General features: G+C 32.5%; 1 protein-coding gene and 1 pseudogene across 5 annotated transcripts in view; both read right to left on the bottom strand.

The window, feature by feature from the left end:
* Window positions 1–19,410, bottom strand: part of LOC139503684 (serine-rich adhesin for platelets-like) — a 68,051-nt gene that overhangs the window by 32,435 nt on the left and 16,206 nt on the right. For 3 of the 5 annotated variants that reach the window (XM_071293504.1, XM_071293509.1, XM_071293505.1), the window contains one exon: window positions 13,161–13,221. In XM_071293504.1, coding sequence (XP_071149605.1) covers window positions 13,161–13,221 — 61 coding nt within the window. Of the gene's footprint in view, window positions 1–5,779; window positions 5,856–13,160; window positions 13,222–14,921; window positions 15,742–19,410 lie in introns of those variants that run through there. The other 2 variants (XM_071293506.1, XM_071293511.1) reach the window with 2 other exon arrangements.
* Window positions 7,758–10,484, bottom strand: LOC139502841 (uncharacterized; annotated as a pseudogene).

Here is a 19,410-nt window from a genome sequence, read left to right as displayed (position 1 = left end):
AAGAAAATCTACTGGTCCTCACTATTAATTCTATTGAAAAATACTAAAATTGTGTCAGTCCTACGCAAAATTTTGTTGGTAAAATCCTGAGGACTGACACTCTGCCTTGAATGGCAATCATACCAAATGTTCCTAATTTTTATATGTTAGGAAAAAAATTCCCATTTCAATATCTTAACAATATGATAAAATTTGTTGAGCAAAAAACAATGCTTATTTATATGGAGTACATATAACATGTATAAGGCCAATTAAAATTAATTGGTAGATTTTCATCCCCGCCCGCCCCTCTGAAATCTTCCCGCCCCGATTTTTTTTATTTTTGAAAAAAATACGATTTCCGGATTTTGTTCATTTCCGTTACCAGTAACAGTCGATAATTTCGTTTCATCTAAAACTTCCTGTTTTAAATTTCGGTTTCGTAATTTCTTAGCGTATTCTTACTGAATGATTTAGTCGATATATTCTGCTGATCTTTGGTGACAACATCATTTACCGAGAATAGAGATTGATTACGAGAAGGGCGTGAAATATTCGGGTTACGAGTAAAACGCTGTGCCCAAGAACGCAAATCGCCGTATGTCACAAATGACACAAATGTTTGTGAGTAAAACAATGTGGATTTATTTTATTTATGCAATGACTTTGTGTCAAGAAATTTGGACTGTGAATGAAACACAAAAGCGTTAGAATCGTTGAACACATTTGACTGGAATAAAGAAATTAGCACAAGCATGAACTTTTTAGATTGGTGACCGTATATTGAGTTAAACAAATCGACAAACATACACATTTTTAATTTATTAATTGATAGCAAGCTCTTAGATTTAGATTTAGCCTTAGTTTCGTTTTTTGCAGAAATAGAGAAAACATCCTCTGTCCCAATACCCACGATAGAGACATTAAACAACTTTATTTTTTACATTGTAATTATATATGCATCTTATATGCATCTTGCATATTAAGGACCAATCCTATTATTTAAACACTGTTTGAGATTTCATTTTATTGTGTACTTATCGTACTTGTGTTGCACACCAATGCATTTGCTTCATTTTTTTTTATGGGCAACAAAACATTGCTTAGAAAGCAAAATACATTTGATGTAGGTAGTCCAACTGAAGAGAGCATTTCTCCACACTTCTGCTGTTTACTATAAAATAGGTTTCTAAAGCGGCAATTACATGTAGAACAGATCAGAGATATATATTTATGAATTTGAAAAAGGCGGCAACAGCATATGGACTATATGTGTCTCAGTTGATACATGTACGTTACTCTTAGAGCTATAGCTCAAAGTACGTTGATTTTGTTGAACGAGGAATACTGCTTGCTCAAAAGTTGCTAAGACAGGGCTATGAATCAATCAACGTAAGGTCATCACTCAAGCAATTTTATGGTCGCCTTCATGAGCTGATTGTCCATTATGACAAAAGTGTGTCAGAAATCATATCTCAGTGATATTCTTCCTCAGTCATAACAACCTTTCATCATTACCGAACTGAATAAAGAAATAACATGACGGGTGCCGTATATGGTGCAGGAAATGCTTACCCTTCCAAAGCACCTGATTTCACTCCTGGTTTTTTAATAGTGGAGTTCGTGTTGTTTCCTACTTATTATTTGTAACTGTTGATGTAAATGTCTTTTGTTTTTATACGACCGCAAACATTTTAATTTTTTGGTCGTATATTGCTATCACGTTGGCGTCGTCGTCGTCGTCGTCGTCGTCGTCGTCGTCGTCGTCCGAATACTTTTAGTTTTCGCACTCTAACTTTAGTAAAAGTGAATAGAAATCAATGAAATTTTAACACAAGGTTTATGACCACAAAAGGAAGGTTGGGATTGATTTTGGGAGTTTTTGTCCCAATATTTTAGGAATTAGGGGCCAAAAAGGGCCCAAATAAGCATTTTCTTGGTTTTCGCACTATAACTTTAGTTTAAGTGAATAGAAATCTATGAAATTTTGACACAAGGTTTATGACCACAAAAGGACGGTTGGGATTGATTTTGGGAGTTTTGGTTTTAACAGTTTGGGAATTTTAAGGGCCAAAAAAGGGCCCAAATAAGCATTATTCTTGGTTTTCGCACAATAACTTTAGTATAAGTAAATAGAAATCAATGAAATTTAAACACAAGGTTTATGACCACAAAAGGAAGGTTGGGATTGATTTTTGGAGTTGAGGTCACAACAGTTTATGAATTAGGGGCCAAAAAGGGGCCCAAATAAGCATTATTTTTGTTTTTTGCACCATAACTTTAGTATAAGTAAATAGAAATCTATGAAATTTAAACACAAGGTTTATGACCATAAAAGGAAGGTTGGGTTTGATTTTGGGAGTTTTGGTCCCAACAGTTTAGGAATAAGGGGCCCAAAGGGTCCAAAATTGAACTTTGTGTGATTTCATCAAAAATTGAATAATTGGGGTTCTTTGATATGCCGAATCTAACTATGTATGTATATTCTTAATTTTTGGTCTACATTAAGGTCCTAAGGGTCCAAAATTAAACTTAGTTTGATTTTAACAAAAATTGAATCTTTGGGGTTCTTTGATATGCTGAATTTAAAAATGTACTTAGATTTTTAATTATTGGCCTAGTTTTCAAGTTGGTCCAAATGGGGGTCCAAAATTAAACTTTGTTTGATTTCATCAAAAATTGAATAAATGGGTTCTTTGATATGCCAAATCTAACTGTGTATGTAGATTCTTTTTTTGGTCCAGTTTTCAAATTGGTCTACATTAAGGTCCAAAGGGTCCAAAATTAAACTAAGTTTGATTTTAACAAAAATTAAATTCTTGGGCTTATTTGATATGCTTTATCTAAACATGTACTTTGATTTTTGATTATGGGCCCGGTTTTCAAGTTGGTCCAAATCAGGATTCCATATCAAGTATTGTGCAATAGCAAGAAATTTTCAATTGCACAGTATTGCACAATAGCAAGAAATATCTAATTGCACAATATTGTAATAATCTTTGTATAGAATAGTAGTTGATAATATATGTTGGAAATTTGCCAGACATGACTATGATGTCATTTTCTATTTTTATTTGCCAATAACTTTATGTAAATAACTTCATTGGAAATTTGCCAATATAAAATGTTGCTGATGAAGCTTTTTTTCCTTATCTTATCTAAAATGTTTTTAGATAATGTATGTTGGACATTTGCCAGACATGACTATGATGTCATTTTCTATTTTTATTTGCCAATAACTTTATGTAAATAACTTCATTGGAAATTTGCCAATATTAAATGTTGCTGATGAAGTTTTTTTATTGTTTTATACAATAAACAATGTATATTCACTTTTACTACCAACCAATCTTTACCATTCAGTGATAACAAGCACTTTATTTTACATTTTAATATTTTATGATGTATTTAAAAGAGTAGTTATTGTTGCAAACTCCATTAGAAATTTGAATTGATATCAGTTTTGGAAAAAGGGAAACGGGGATGTGAAAAAAAAAATGGGGGGGTTAAATTTTTCTCATTTCAGATTTCATAAATAAAAAGAAAATTTCTTCAAACATTTCTTTTAGAGGATTAATATTCAACAGCATAGTGAATTGCTCAAAGGCAAAAAAAAAATTTTAAGTTCATTAGACCACATTCATTCTGTGTCAGAAACCTATGCTGTGTCAACTATTTAATTTTAGATTTAAATAAGTTTGAAGAAGAAATCTTTAATTGATTTGTAAAATCTTGACATTTGTTTTGTGTAAAAAAAAACATGTAATGTCAAAAATTTGATCACAATCCAAATTCAGAGCTGTATCACGCTTGAATGTTTTGTCCATACTTGCCCCAACTGTTCAGGGTTCGACCTCTGCGGTCGTATAAAGCTGCGCCCTGCGGAGCACCTGGTTTTATGAGTCTTTGGTTACTCCTTGGTTTTGATTGTTATTGTCTTATACACGATACCTTATGAATGTATTTATATGATATAAGCTTATTATTACACTTGCATATATGAATAACACATGACAAGAAGGTTTCATATGAAATAAAATTTAAAAAATAAAATCCTCCCACCCGCCCCATTTTTTTCAAAAATTTGGATGAAAATCTACTAATTAATTTTAGTTGGCCTAACGGCTACATATGTAAAATGATCAAATTAGTTTGCTAAGAAAATTAATAAAGGCTCATTGTTGACCCCAAAAAAAACCAAAAAAAACCATGCACCCAAAAACCTAGATACTGTAAACCAACTTATTTTCGCGAGCGATTTATTTTCGCGACTTCCGCGAGTAGAAAAATAACGCGAATATAAATCGTCGCGAATATGTCAATCTTTGATCTTTCCTTAATAAACTGTATCAAGTAAATCAAATAATCGCGAAATTAAATAGCCGCGAAGGGGTCAAGAAAGGGTAAAACGCGAAATAAAGTATCTGCGAAAATAAGTTGGTTTACAGTATTAAAATGTCTTATAGATTTAAAAGTTTTAATTTATAATTTATATTTCTATGTTTGCTGAATTTCAACACCTAAAAAGACTTAAGGGCCAATTGAAGTGTACAAGATTTTCATTTTTTGAGCTTTCATCTAGACATCTAGACATCACTTATACTAACAAGGAGGCTGTTCAGAACATATGATGTGGACCACATCTCCTTTTATACCAGGTAAATTTCAACTCATGATAAGCGGTTGAACTTTTGTACCTTACCACATGAAATTTCCTTGACTGAACATTTCCAGATAAGATCCACTTAGTAATGACAATCAAAAGTCTGAATTTAGCCAAACAGCTAATGTTATTTACATCACACAATCTATTTTAATACCCTTGTTTACGCAACACTATAATAGTTTGTCATTTTGTTTTAAGGCGCTGTAATATTATACGGCTTATGTTTCTCATTTAGTGTGTTATATAGTCTTAAAATATTTTATGGCATTGCAATTTTTATTATTTAGGAAACTTGAAAAGCTAATCTATAAGAGTAAGTTGTCCTGAATGTGCATAAAATATCTGCCGTCATCATGTTAAACAAAATTCAAACTATAATAATCAATTTAACTTTAAAAGTTTATAACAAACCCATTTAAGAATTTTAAAAATCAGGAAGATTAATTCACACCGAAAAGACTAACAAACAATATTCAAACCTTTGTCAATTCTTTAACTATTCAGAGTTTCTATTGGTACAATTCTGATTAAAATCCAACCAGATTTACCTCATAATTGCTTGTTGTTATATCATCATATATAAACCACATAATTTATATGATATATATAGGCAAAAAATATTAGGTGACAATTTCTTATTGCATAACACTATAGATGCCTACGTCAGTGACATTTCTTACATGTACAAGTGCGAGAATTAAGACAAAGGTAACAGGTTCTCAGTAAGAATGAAATTAATTAGCTTGCTAATAAAGGCATGCATAACCAAACAGTCAAATAATTACATAATAAGTACATCAAAATTGCATTTGCCAAATTTCCATTCTTAAAAAAATTGTTGTTTGTGTTTTGATTTCAAGTTCATTAAAACACAACCAGAAATGAACTTACAATATTTTGAGATTTTTTTAAAACTTTTACATAAAATAATATAAAAATTGTTGGTGACAAATACTAATTGCATAACAGTTTGCATGCCTACGTCAGTGACATTTCTTACATGTACCGGTACAAATGAGAGTTATAACATTTAAGGTGCTGAAGTTAAATAATTAGCTCGCTTAAAGGCAGAAAGATCAAGAAAAATCAGATAATTACATACAGAGTACATCGAAAATGCATTTGGAAAATTACCTTTCTTTCAAATTGTTGTTTATATATTGGTTCCAAGATGATTAAAGTCTAACCAGGAAGTACCTTAATTTGTAACAATCAATTTTTAAAAACACATCGTTTTATATGAAATATATGGCAAAAACTTGAAGGTGACAATTACATATTATGTAACACTATTTATGCCTTCAGTGACAAAACATTTATTTTAGTGAGACTTAAAACAGGCTGAGGAGCCTAACTAATTGGCTTGCTTCAAGGCAGTAACTGACAAATCAGATACATAGAGGATAATGGTTTAATGTCACACGTAGTTAGATAATTATGTAATATATACAACAAATTGAAAATTATACTCTATATTATGCGTCTCAAGGTCTAAAGCGTTTTTTCTTGATTGATAACTTTTGCTCAAAGGGACCCAAGTCAATCGAAAAATTTTAAAAGTCAATGATTGGTAAATACCGAAACACATTTAGAGCAACAAGTTTATGACCAAAAGTGATCTAAAATGATAGCAAAATCCTCTATTGTCAAAAAACAAAATATGAAAACAACATATTATACATTACATTCACCTGAAGCTTTTTTTCTGGATTAACCTTTAACAGGAACACTCAAAGCCCTATATTTGAAAGCCAAGGATGCATATGAGAACCTTAACAGTAATGAAGAGCTATACTTTATAACCAAATAGGAAAACTGCACATGAAAATGTTCCGAGTACTAAAAAAAATCACTAAATTATACTTGATAAATTGGAAAATTTAAAAACAAATATTACTGTACTTGCGTATGAAATGTCCGTCCTGCTCCAGAGACTTGATAAAATCAAATAAATTTGCATAACATCATTCCATAATTTTAAGTAACTAAATTCATAACATGAGCATTCGGAAAATATCCCAAATTTACGAATAGTAATTATTCCAATAAAAATTAAGTGTTTCACTCTACAAGTATCTCTATAACCAAGGTGACCGGTTATGGGGTGTTAAAAATTCTCAAATGATGTGGCCAATTAACCACACAAAGTTATACAAGAAGATTAGTGTTACACATAGGGTATTGTTATTTAGGAAGTGTCGGAAATAAAACACGAAATCCCATGTGGTTTGTACATAATAGATTTTATGTTAAGTACATTAATGTGCCTTGAACAAAATGAGTTTTGTATGGTAATGTCAAGTTTATGAATGAAGCTGATCACATGGAATTTCATTGTTAAAAGGATTGGTAACTTCCATTCATAAGAAGTGATTTATTGATCAACATTTCTAATTTGTTAGTGTGTGTTCGTTTCATTTCATTCATGAAGTTTTTAACTGCAGCTACAAGATCCTAAAAGAATTAATTTTTTGTACACTTTACTATGTTTACAGATCAAGTTTATACTTTTTCCGTTACAATAGAGCAAATTAACGGAACTATTTTGTATAAATAGATTATTAATACACAATACGTTTTTGTGCAATGCTGGTACATATAATTTTAATTGGGAATCCCTGTCTGCTATTTGGTCCAATCAGCTTGGGGGTTTCCCAGTTGCTGCTGCATGTGAAATCTCGTTTACTAATTGCTTTTCGAGATTATCCTAATTAACCAATCAAAATTAACACTGCATTTGAATTAACCAATCAGCGCTTAATTAACAGGGCTTTTGTTTTAGGCACAAGCACATAATTATTCTGAAAGCAACGCTTGCTTGGAGCAGACATTCTAATTTTCTGGGAAATTATTTATTTATAAAAATCATGAACGGATTCAAGTTTTCAATGTGGAAATTAACCATATTATATGTGAATGTTTAGGAAACGTATACGAAGTGATTTTGCATTAATAACATTCCGAATTAGTTTTTTAATGTCAAAATTGATGTTACGACATGGACAAAATTAAATACATCAATCAGGAAGCAGAATCGGCTTTGTCTGTTTAAGTTTCATTGTGGAATCTCATCTGCAGCAGCGTGAGATGGCTGGTTTATTCCTATCCTCTAGGGAGCGGAGGGTGGGAATAAATAATTTCCCAGAAAATTAGAATGTCTGCTCCAAGCAAGCGTTGCTTTCAGAATAATTATGTGCTTGTGCCTAAAACAAAAGCCCTGTTAATTAAGCGCTGATTGGTTAATTCAAATGCAGTGTTAATTTTGATTGGTTAATTAGGATAATCTCGAAAAGCAATTAGTAAACGAGATTTCACATGCAGCAGCAACTGGGAAACCCCCAAGCTGATTGGACCAAATAGCAGACAGGGATTCCCAATTAAAATTATATGTACCAGCATTGCACAAAAACGTATTGTGTATTAATAATCTATTTATACAAAATAGTTCCATTAATCCACATTACTAGTCCCCCCCAATCCTCCCTATATATTGCGCCTTAATCTATTTAGGGACTATGTTGTGAATACTAAGATACTTTCCCTTTTGGGGCCCGAACCAAACGCTGAAAAGATACAGTGCAAATGAAGCATCTGTTTTACACTAATCAGAGATCAGTAAGGGGCCCAAGATATGTTAACCGGTTCTTAGTTAGAAGTATAAACTGAACAAACACAGGTTTGGGACAAAGAACCACAGTTTAATATTTTCTTTGCATATCAATAAAGCAATACATGTAAACATAATTACAAACAAAGCAAATTCCAGTTGAAAATCTGTGGTACTCCAAAGTAAAACCCCAAACCTGTGTAAAGGTAGAAAGTAGGACATGCGTTAGAAAATGCTAAGACTGATCCCATAGAAAACTAAAGAAATAACTTGACCTGTCATGACTGTGTGCCTGTAAGCCTAAAGATGAGAAAGCGGAGAGAAAGACAGGACATGTGAGGAACAAGGTGATGCACATACAAAGGGGTGGATAGGCATTCCTTCATAAAAAATTGACATAACTTTAATTCATGCAATCTGGAAATAGCATCCGCTAAAACATTTTGCTTCCCTGGTAAATGAATTGCGACCAGATGAAAATTATTAGCAGCAGATAGCCAAAACAATTCACGCAAAAAGGACATCAAAAGTTTGTTCCTTGAGGTACACTTATTGATACAGGCAACAGTTGATGCATTATCACAATAAATAAATACACGCCTATTTTGCCAGCACTTAGCCCAACGTTTGACTGCCAAAGCCACTGCAAGTGCTTCTTGCTCATTTATATGCAAAGTTTGCGCAAATGGGAAATCCTCTTTCCAATTGACATAAAACCAATCAGTACCAAAAAACCCACCTGCACCTGTATTGCAAGCATGATTGTGTAAACTGAGGTGACAGGGTTAGTATTGAGTAAGATGGATTTCCCATTGAAAGTTGCCATAAAATTATACCACCAATGGATATCATGCAAAATATCGCCGCTTAAGCGCATTTTGTGCCTGTCATGCTTGAGCTGCATTATGCTGTCAATGATTCTCCGGAGAAAAACTCTCCCGCCGTGAACCACTGACGAAGCCCAGTTTAGCTTGCCCGCCAGGGACTGCAATTGTTTCTTAGAAACATGCTTGCGCTGCTGAAAACTTGCTAGTTCCCGCCTTAATTCATCAAGTTTTTTAATAGGTAATCTTAATTCCAATGTTGTGGAGTCTATCTCCACGCCTAAAAATACTAATTTCTGGCAAGGGTCAACAACCTTGGACCAACTAATAGAAAAACCTAACTTGCGCAGCAAGTAAATTAAAATTCTAAGTGCATGTGCACAGCGCTGCTTTGTTTTTTCGCAAATGAAAAAATCATCCAAATAAGCTATAATGGTAAAACCTCTGCGTGACATCATGCGCCGAATAGCCTGTGATAGCCTATGAAAAATACCTGGTGCAAGTTTTGAACCAAAGGGTAATTTTTTATCAATAAAGGTATGGGTCTGACCATCAGGAAAAGTCCACCGTAAACCAGTGACCTGTTGACTATGGGAACTAATGCTGACGGATCTATAAGCCGATTTTAAATCGACTTTGGCCATGAAACAATTTTTTGTGACTAATTTTGCTGCATCATCAACAGATTGAAACTTTTGTTTTTCTACATCCCCTGCAAAATCATTTACAGCAGATCCAAGTGGTCTGCTGCAGTCGTGAATTATCCTTACACCCCCATCAGATTTTGGAATAATACCTAAAGGGCTAATAATTTTAGGTGTGGACTTAGCAAACTCATAATTTCCATTTTCAATTTCAGTCAAAATCTGTTGATGAGCTTTGTTATATAAAGGACTTGAAGGATTAGCTGAAGGGTGATTTTTTGCCGAAATGTGTGATGAAGCCAAATTATCTTGAACAACGTCGAACCCATTTTTTATGCCTTGCAAAAGAAAATCTTTATCAACATCATTTTTTAGTTCATCATGCCAAACATTATACACCAAGTCACGCACAGGCTTTACCTTTATCCGTTTTTTGGATGGGCAAAGGCTTGGTGTTGGGCACCACAACCTTGAATTGAACAAATATGAACATAGCGACAGTTAGGAAATGAGCAACCTTTCCTACTGTTAAAACTTTTGCAAATTTCATTTCCTTCTACAGAGTGTGAAGTATACTTGGAATAGTCCTGTTGCTGTTTATTTGCATTCTTAAATATTGGACCAGATGCCTGAGATTTATTGTATACAGCTTTAGGTCGTAAGTAAACTGACTGCAAATGAGGAATGTCAGTACCCCATCTAAAAGTATGCTGCTTTTGAAGCCTACGATATTCTCTATCAAAAAAAAGTACTGACACAAACTCACATGACGAAACTAACTGGTAAAATTTCATGGTATATGATAAATAATCGAGGATCTGTGTCTGTGCCAGTTCTCCAGTGCTGAGCAGCTTGTACATTATTGACAAGTTTGCCCTAGACCATTGACACAGAGATAGAGATTCAAGTTTTGGCCTTAATGGCCCAGACTTAAACACTAGTTGCCCCCCTGATGCATTGGAAATAAGACGTTCTTCAGGCATACTGGTCCCCCCTATATCATTACCAACAAAATCTATAATATCTAAATAATTAACTTTACTGTCTATGTTTGAATGTTTCAAATATATTTGCGGATCCTGCCAAGATAGAATAGAGTTAATGCCAGTGTTACCTAAATTGGTTACGGAATTGTCACTTTAAATAAATACAACATTCACAGATTGATGTCTTGTAACATTAGAAGCGGTTTACATTGTAACAATATGAGAATCATAAAATTAAGACTGGACCTGTTCTCCTTTCAACAATTCTTTAGACTGGACCAGTTCTCATTTCAACAACTGTATTCAGAGCAGTTCTCATTTCAACAACTCTTTATTCAGACCAGTTCTCATTTCAATAACTCATTATTCAGACCAGGTCTCATTTCAACAAGTCTTTATTCAGACCAGTTCTCATTTCAACAATTCTTTATCAAAGACAAGTTCTCAATTCAACAACTCATTATTCTGGCCAATTCTCATTTCAACAACTCTTTATTCTGACCAGTTCTCATTTCAACAACTCTTTATTCAGAGCAGTAATCATTTCAACAACTCTTTATTCAGACCAGTTCTCATTTCAACAATTCTTTATTCAGACCAGTTCTAATTTCAACAACTCTTTATTCAGAACAGTTATCATTTCAACAACTATTTATTCTGACCAGTTCTCATTTCAACAACTCTTTATTCTGACCAGTTCTCAATTCAACAACTCTTTTTTCAGAGCAGTTATCATTTCAACAACTCTTTATTCAGACCAGTTCTCATTTCAACAAATCTTTATTCAGAACAGTTTCAATTCATCAACTCTTTATTCAGACCAATTCTTATTTAAACAAATCTTTATTCAGACAAGTTCTCATTTTAGACAAGTCTTTATTCAGACAAGTTCTCATTACAACAACTATATTCAGAATTATTATACTTATTCAATTAAAACCTTCAGTTAAAGAATGGAGCTTATTCCAAAAAAATATTTAGCCATTCCAGTGCCTATTACAACAAATTCTTAAGTGAGGGAGAGGGGTTGAGGATTAGGAGGGATCCTAATCCCAATATCCCAGACTTAAAAACACAAAATCCTGAGGTCCTGAACTTAAAGAAATCTAAATCCCCACATCCCAATTTTCAAAAAAAAGAAATTCTGGACCCCAAAAGGACAAATCCTGAAATCCGGGGCTTAAAAACACCCAATCCCAGAGTCCCAATAAAGGTCTTACCCCCCCCTTTAGTCTGACCAACAATTTTTTAACACAATATTTCTTTTAATTAGACCAGTCATTCCAACAAAAGACTTAGTCAGACCAGAGCTTTAATTTCACATAAAACCTTAAGTCAGATCAGAGTTTAATCAAACAAAACCTTTTAAAGTCATACCAAGGCTTAATTAGATCTTTGCTTTTTTTAATTAAATTTCCCCAATCATTCAAATGAAACCTAGCTTATAGCCTTTTTTTTTCGAGAAAATTGCCTATTCTGTTGAAACCTTAAGTCAAATCTTATTAAAAGAAGCATTTTGTTCACAGGTACAAATGTAGTACTTTATTGTGGTTCGATTTTACAAAACATTTTCATTACAACAGGCATCTTTCAGTGTAAAATCTGATGAATTGAAATTAAATCAACGTACTGGCAAAGTTTCAAGATAGTTTTCCTTTTCTTAATAGAAAATTTAAAGAGAAATCGTAATCCATTTAAATGACCAATAATTTTAAGTTTACTTACATTCGGTAACCCATTAAGACTATTAACACGACAAAAAGGAAAGTATATTGGATAATTTTGTGGTTGTTTACACCGTCATACTTACATAGGTAACAATGATTTAAAGAAAATTGCAACAAGAGGGCAGGGTTAATCATACAAAATTTGAACGTAGAAAAATGTTTAGTAGAACTGGATCACTGAGAATTGCAGCCATTTTATAAAAAATTCAGATTGGATTTTGTTAACCATTAATAAATTTTTACTTTCAACAGCTTTTATGACAGCTTATTTCATACAAAATAAGGGCAAAATAAAGTATATTTCTTTGTCCTACTGGCATGACAGGAACTATCAACTAAATTTGGAAGAAACATGCATCTTAATTTTAAGTATAAAATTAACCAAGGGCCATGAAGGGAGATAACTCAATACATTTGTATTTTGCAATGAAAAGTCAAAACAGTATTAATTTACACATCTAGGTCTGATGATAATTACAATTTAAAAAAAGAGGGTATTCTTAATGATTCATTAATTGGAAAACACAAATTAAGAAGTCTTGTTTCCATAAAAAGATATGCTAACTTTGTGGCCTGGGTGTGCACAATAACTAAAGTCTTTCCCCTATGTGAGGAAAGACCTAATTGTTTTTTTAATGTTTTTTTTCCTGCTTTCTATTTCCGTCTTTAATATAGGATCTCACTAGATTCATTATATAACTTGATAACTAATGTATATATTACTCACCACCGGCCATCTTCTGCCATCGTATACACTGAATGTACGACCTGTTTTCTTCATTTTAACTCTACAAAATAAAACAGAAATAGATGTACAGACAGAAACATTTTAAGAGATCCCTAAAATTAAATAAATTTTAAAGTAAACTGAAGTACCTTAATGAATCAGTCACTCCTGTTGTAAATAAAACTCCAGCTTTAAACTGCCTTATCTTTAAACTTTAGTCATCACCTATTTAGCATCTCTCATTTCCTAACCTAAATTAACTAAAACGATAATGCATCCCGACTACATACTCTGCATACATTTATTTTCGTTGGTATCCATTTTCGTGGATTGCTGAAACTTTCATATTCGTGGATATTTGATTTTGTGCTTTTCCCAATCTCTGTATACAAAAAAGCCTATTGAAAATATGTAATTCATTGGAACATTTGAAATCGTGGTTCACCTGTATCCAAGAAACCCACAAAAATTGGTATCTAAAGAATAATAAGGAATCCACAGTACCTATCTATATACATAACATGCACTATATAGTAAAACAGTATACCCCAATTTTTTAAAGCGGGTATAATGGACTGATGAATGGAAGGTCGGACGGACAGACGGAGATAAATTAGTATACCAGATCCTTGGTGTACCCCAACTTTCTAAAAGCAAGGAGCTATTAAATTTATTTCTGTTCTTCAGCTTTTCTGTCCCAAAAATTTGGTGTTTAAGGTTTTTAAAAAAAAAGATATCTATACATAAAAGCATTAATTATGCAGTATCCACTTTTCATATTTTAATTAAATTAAGACTGATATAACTATCTACTGTAAATAATCAGTCCCTGTTTTATCTACATATCTTGGGTGAGGTGATGAATGCTCTGTTCACACTTCCTAAACACCAGGTACTAATCAATTATCAGTGTACAGTCTTAATACCTACATGAAAAGTCTATTGATATAGATAGTATAACATAATCTGTAGACCCCAGATTATTGGGGTTTGCCACAAATCTATGATACCATGAAATGCAACCGCAATTACTAAATCAAGTTCGTAGGGCTAAAATTCAACAATCTATAATGATTTTAAAGTTGTTATCTTGTATGTTACCTTTAGAATATGGAAAGAAGGCAATATAACTTATACGTTATATCATTTGTCAATTTAAAATAAATTGTAAAAAAAAAAAAAAAAAAAATGATCCATGCATGCAAGCAAACATGGTCAGAATTGAATAAAATTATTCATTCAGATTTTCTTTAAAAGTACTGAATACTATAAAGCTGTATTTTATACATTTTAATTTTTCAATAATTTATTTCACATAATGGATCAAATTTAATAATATCCAATTTATTTGAACCTGACAGTAGATAGTTTAGTCTCATTAGCAATCATACCTCACCTCCTTATTTTCATATAATCATAAGCACAGTTGTAAAAGCAATTTCAAAATGGGAGATAACTCCATCTTTTATGTTGCCTTGTGAATTCCAAAGTGTCAACAAGGGAAATAACTCTATTAAAGGATAGGAAAACATTGATTTTCATTGTTTCAGAACTCATTGTTTTCACAAACAGATTAACTTAGAAATGGGAGATAACTCAATGTTTTATGTTGCATTGTGTATCCCCATGTGTCTCACAGTCTTAGCAAGGGGGAAGGACTCAGTTAAAAGGAAAGGAAAACAGTGTTTTAATGACAAAGGCAATAATAAATCCTACTTGGAGACTCCAATTTAATTATACTTTGATCAATTTATGACTTACCTCTTTTTAAACATTTTTATCTAAATGCAAATTACCAGACAGATAATGTTTTAAAATAAAGTTGTAGAAAGTTATAAAAGTACATAGCAAGACATCTATCACATATAAGGTAATGAATTCATTTTCACATTTTCACTGTACTGTTATTACAATTTTTAAAAATAAATCCACTATCGTTATTGCAATCTTCAGATTTGATGCTTCAAACAGTAATTTTCCTCAAATTTGTCAATTTATTTTTTACTAATCTGAGACGCACACATGTATTGCAAAACGGTCTAGTTTCTTTAAGAATTACTAATCTTTTCCATCACCTTTTTATATTTTCATATGAATAAATGTATTCTGTCAAAATCTTATTCCCTGCATACATAAGAAACTTTAAGTATTTTTTTTTACTGAATTTTTCCAACACCTTTATATATTTTCATATGAATAAATCTATTCTGTCAAAATAATAGTCCATATGTATATACAGAAGAAACTTTAAAGTGTGAAAACTCACATATCATTGTCCATTCAAATTAAAAATCTTTAAATCCAAAGAGAATTTTAATTGCACATGTATTTACATGGCCTTCCAACAACAACATTTATCATTCGCAAATTAAAATTCTTAAATTCAACAAAGGCCTAAATTACATGCCGGTATATAAATAAACGTGCAAACAAAAGTTATTTATCAGTAGGAGATTTTCTTGGCGGCATACACCACGGACCAAACCCGACAACCAGTTTTTCTATATATTTATACATTAACTTTCTAATAGCTGAACAGATAAGCCATCCTAATTTACATATCATAAATTTTACGTTATATAAACTGTCAAACTTTACTACATATTGTCATGATATTAGATTTCCCGATATTACAGGTATACTCCTGTTTTTTTAACTTATCGGACAATAAATCCCTCATACAAACATGTATATAGGTATTTCAAAATGTCAATTGTTATTTGGTGTCTGGTGGAAAGTTGTCTTATTGGCAATCATACCAAGTCATCTTCTAATTTTATAATGTTCTAAATGGGGAAGGAGTCTGAGTTGAGAGAAAACCTAGACAAAAAAAATGAATTTCAAATGAAAAGTAAAATAGAATTTATAATTAAGGAAGTTCTTTTTCCCAAAAAGCATAAAACACAATAACTTTCAACATAAAAACATTCCATTAAATTTTTGTATGCAAGGAATCTTATAAGAACACCAAATATATATCTAACAAGAATGTGTCCTCAGTACACGAATGCCCCACTCGCACTATCATTTTCTATGTTCAGTGGACCGTGAAATTGGGGTAAAATCTCAAATTTGGCATTAAAATTAGAAAGATCATATCATAGGGAACATGTGTACAAAGTTTGAAGTCGATTGGACTTAACTTCATCAAAAACTACCTCGACCAAAAACTTTAACCTGAAGCGGGACAGACGGACGAATGAACGAACGGACGCACAGACCAGAAAACATAATGCCCCTCTACTATCGTAGGTGGGGCATAAAAAGTTTATATTTGCGAAAGCCCACATTACAAATATAATAGATCTTCATTTCCATTATGAAATTCAACCTTCATTTTTTAAAAGAGTAGTTGAACCTTCATTCAAATTTGATGGTAATGGTCACAAAATAATAACCTGATTAAAACAAGGCAATGAAATGTAAGATGATTGCATGACAAAACTTATAGATGGTATGTTTGCAAATAAGTCTTTGGTGGAAAGCTTTCCCATTGGCAATACCACATCTTAATTCTAATATTCATTATGATGCAAGTTCTGAAATCTAAACTGCCGATTATTTGACCTTTACCACTAGAGCAATGTACTGGAAGTAAGAATCGTGTCCCCTCCCTATCAAGTAAGGCCAGGCCAGGTATATTCTGGCTTCTGTATATCTATCAATAACCCCTGTAGACCATTGGATTTGTTGAAGGTCTCTCTTAACTGGAATATTCAGTTCAACTAATTCTCTGAATTGTATGATTAGCCACAACAGAGCAGCACAATCTAACAATTATCATTGGAGTAAGGCCGTCACACAACAGAGCAGCACAATCTAACAATTATCATTGGCTGAACACGATTTCCTCCATTGGACACAGTTCAAAATCGGGAACAACAATATTTTTCGTGTAGATTTTCACCAAATCGTGTTTTAGAGGGTTTTTCAGGAACACGATCGTGCAATCGTGACAAAGGGTCAAAATCGTGTAGTACACGCCTAAATCGTGAAAGTTGGCAGGTATGCTATATATATGTTTGTATGAGGGATTTATTGTCCGATAAGTTAAAAAAACAGGAGTATACCTGTAATATCGGGAAATCTAATATCATGACAACATGTATTAAAGTTTGACAGTTTATATAACGTAAAATTTATGATATTTAAATTAGGATGGCTTATCTGTTCAGCTATTAGAAAGTTAATGTATAAATATATAGAAAAACTGGTTGTCGGGTTTGGTCCGTGGTGTATGCCCATACCTGCCAACTTTCACGATTTAGGCGTGTACTACACGATTTTGACCCTTTGTCACGATTGCACGATCGTGTTCCTGAAAAACCCTCTAAAACACGATTTGGTGAAAATCTACACGAAAAATATTGTTGTTCCCGATTTTGAACTGTGTCCAATGGAGGAAATCGTGTTCAGCCAATCAAATTGTGTGTTTCTGATGATCAAATTAATCAGCCAATCAAAAACGTTTTCTCTCAAGATTGTTTTAACATGCTAGATATTGAACTTGTGTTGTATTCCTCTGTTTGTTGGTCAGAATTGTAAAAACGTGAACATGGCAAATGATTTTTCAACTGCAAGGAGGTTCTTACACAGAATAAGAATAAAAGCATGGCTGATTGACAAACTTCAATGATGCAGTACTACCATGAATATAATAAATAGTAGTTTATTCAATAATTTATTGACATTACATGTACACTTGCTGTAACATAATTTTATTTATGTATTCAATCATTTAAAGTATAATGTACTATTCATTATTTTTCACATGGACCCCCCACCCCCACCCACATCAACATGAGGAATCCCTTAAATGAGGGACTACCCTTAGTCAAGGGGTCACTCTTGTAAAAAATAAAATAGAAAAATGTAGATTTATTAACTTAAAAATGGGAAATTCTGACATTATATTTGGAACAGCTTTTCTAAATGAAGAGTCCTATTATTTTGAATAATAAAGAAGATATAAGGCCAAGAACATATCAAAGTTCTTGGACATGTGTTGACCATATAATACCAGATAGATCATAAGATGTATAGTTCTTTGGGAAAAGTTTCTTCAAATAATATGAATGTGTGCTCATTTGTACTTAAAAAGTGGTTTTTAATGTCCAAACATTGAGGGGTGATCCCTATGTGTTGTTCCCAACCTGATAAAGGTCCTTCTTTGTGTATAATTTTAAATTGGAAAAGTCAACAACTATTTAGTATCCTTACACATGAAAATAATTCCTGGTCTTACAGCTACATGTTCATATTTTCTGCTGATATAATAACTAGAATCATGCAAAGAAACTTAAGAAAAAGGGATGTAAGTCCATCTTACAAATCATGCAAATATGACACTTTTTCTAGACTACAAAACAGCACACGCAAAATAGTTGTCGCAAAGAATTTTAACCTTTCAGTTTGAAATTGTTGTGGCGCGCTAAAACCCCCATGGGCATTTTCAAAAGTTGGCAGGTATGATATAGGTATTTCAAAATGTCAATTGTTATTTTATATCTGGTGGAAAGTTGTCTTATTGGCAATCATACCAAGTCATCTTCTAATTTTATAATGTTCTAAATGAGGAAGGAGTCTGAGTTGAGAGAAAACCTAGACAAAAAAAATGAATTTCAAATGAAAAGTAAAATAGAATTTATAATTAAGGAAGTTCTTTTTCCCAAAAAGCATAAAACACAATAACTTTCAACATAAAAACATTCCTGCATTAAATTTTTGTATGCAAGGAATCTTATAAGAACACCAAATATATATCTAAAAATTTTATATTTGCGAAAGCCCACATTACAAATATAATAGATCTTCATTTCCATTTTGAAATTCATCCTTCATTTTTTAAAAGAGTAGTTAAACCTTCATTCAAATTTGATGGTAATGGTCACAAAATAATAACCTGATTAAAACAAGGCAATGAAATGTAAGATGATTGCATGACAAAACTTATAGATCTATGGTATGTTTGCAAATAAGTCTTTGGTGGAAAGCTTTCCCATTGGCAATACCACATCTTAATTCTAATATTCATTATGATGCAAGTTCTGAAATCTGGCCTCACAGTCATAAAACGTTTGAGCATGATTTTTGTACTCAGACTTGAAAATCAACCAATCAAATTGCTGGATTTCACGTTTCGAGCATGATTTTTGTGCTCTGAGCACTGAGCAAAGTTTTATGCCTTCAAGGCCAGATGTTCATATTGGTGAAACTGCCGATATTTGACCTTTACCACTAGAGCAATGTA

The sequence above is a fragment of the Mytilus edulis genome, chromosome 14, assembly GCF_963676685.1.
Source record: "Mytilus edulis chromosome 14, xbMytEdul2.2, whole genome shotgun sequence".
Classification (NCBI taxonomy): domain Eukaryota; kingdom Metazoa; phylum Mollusca; class Bivalvia; order Mytilida; family Mytilidae; genus Mytilus; species Mytilus edulis.
The sequence above is the reverse complement of the archived record's forward strand: the minus strand, read 5'-3'. Positions and strand labels throughout refer to the sequence as shown.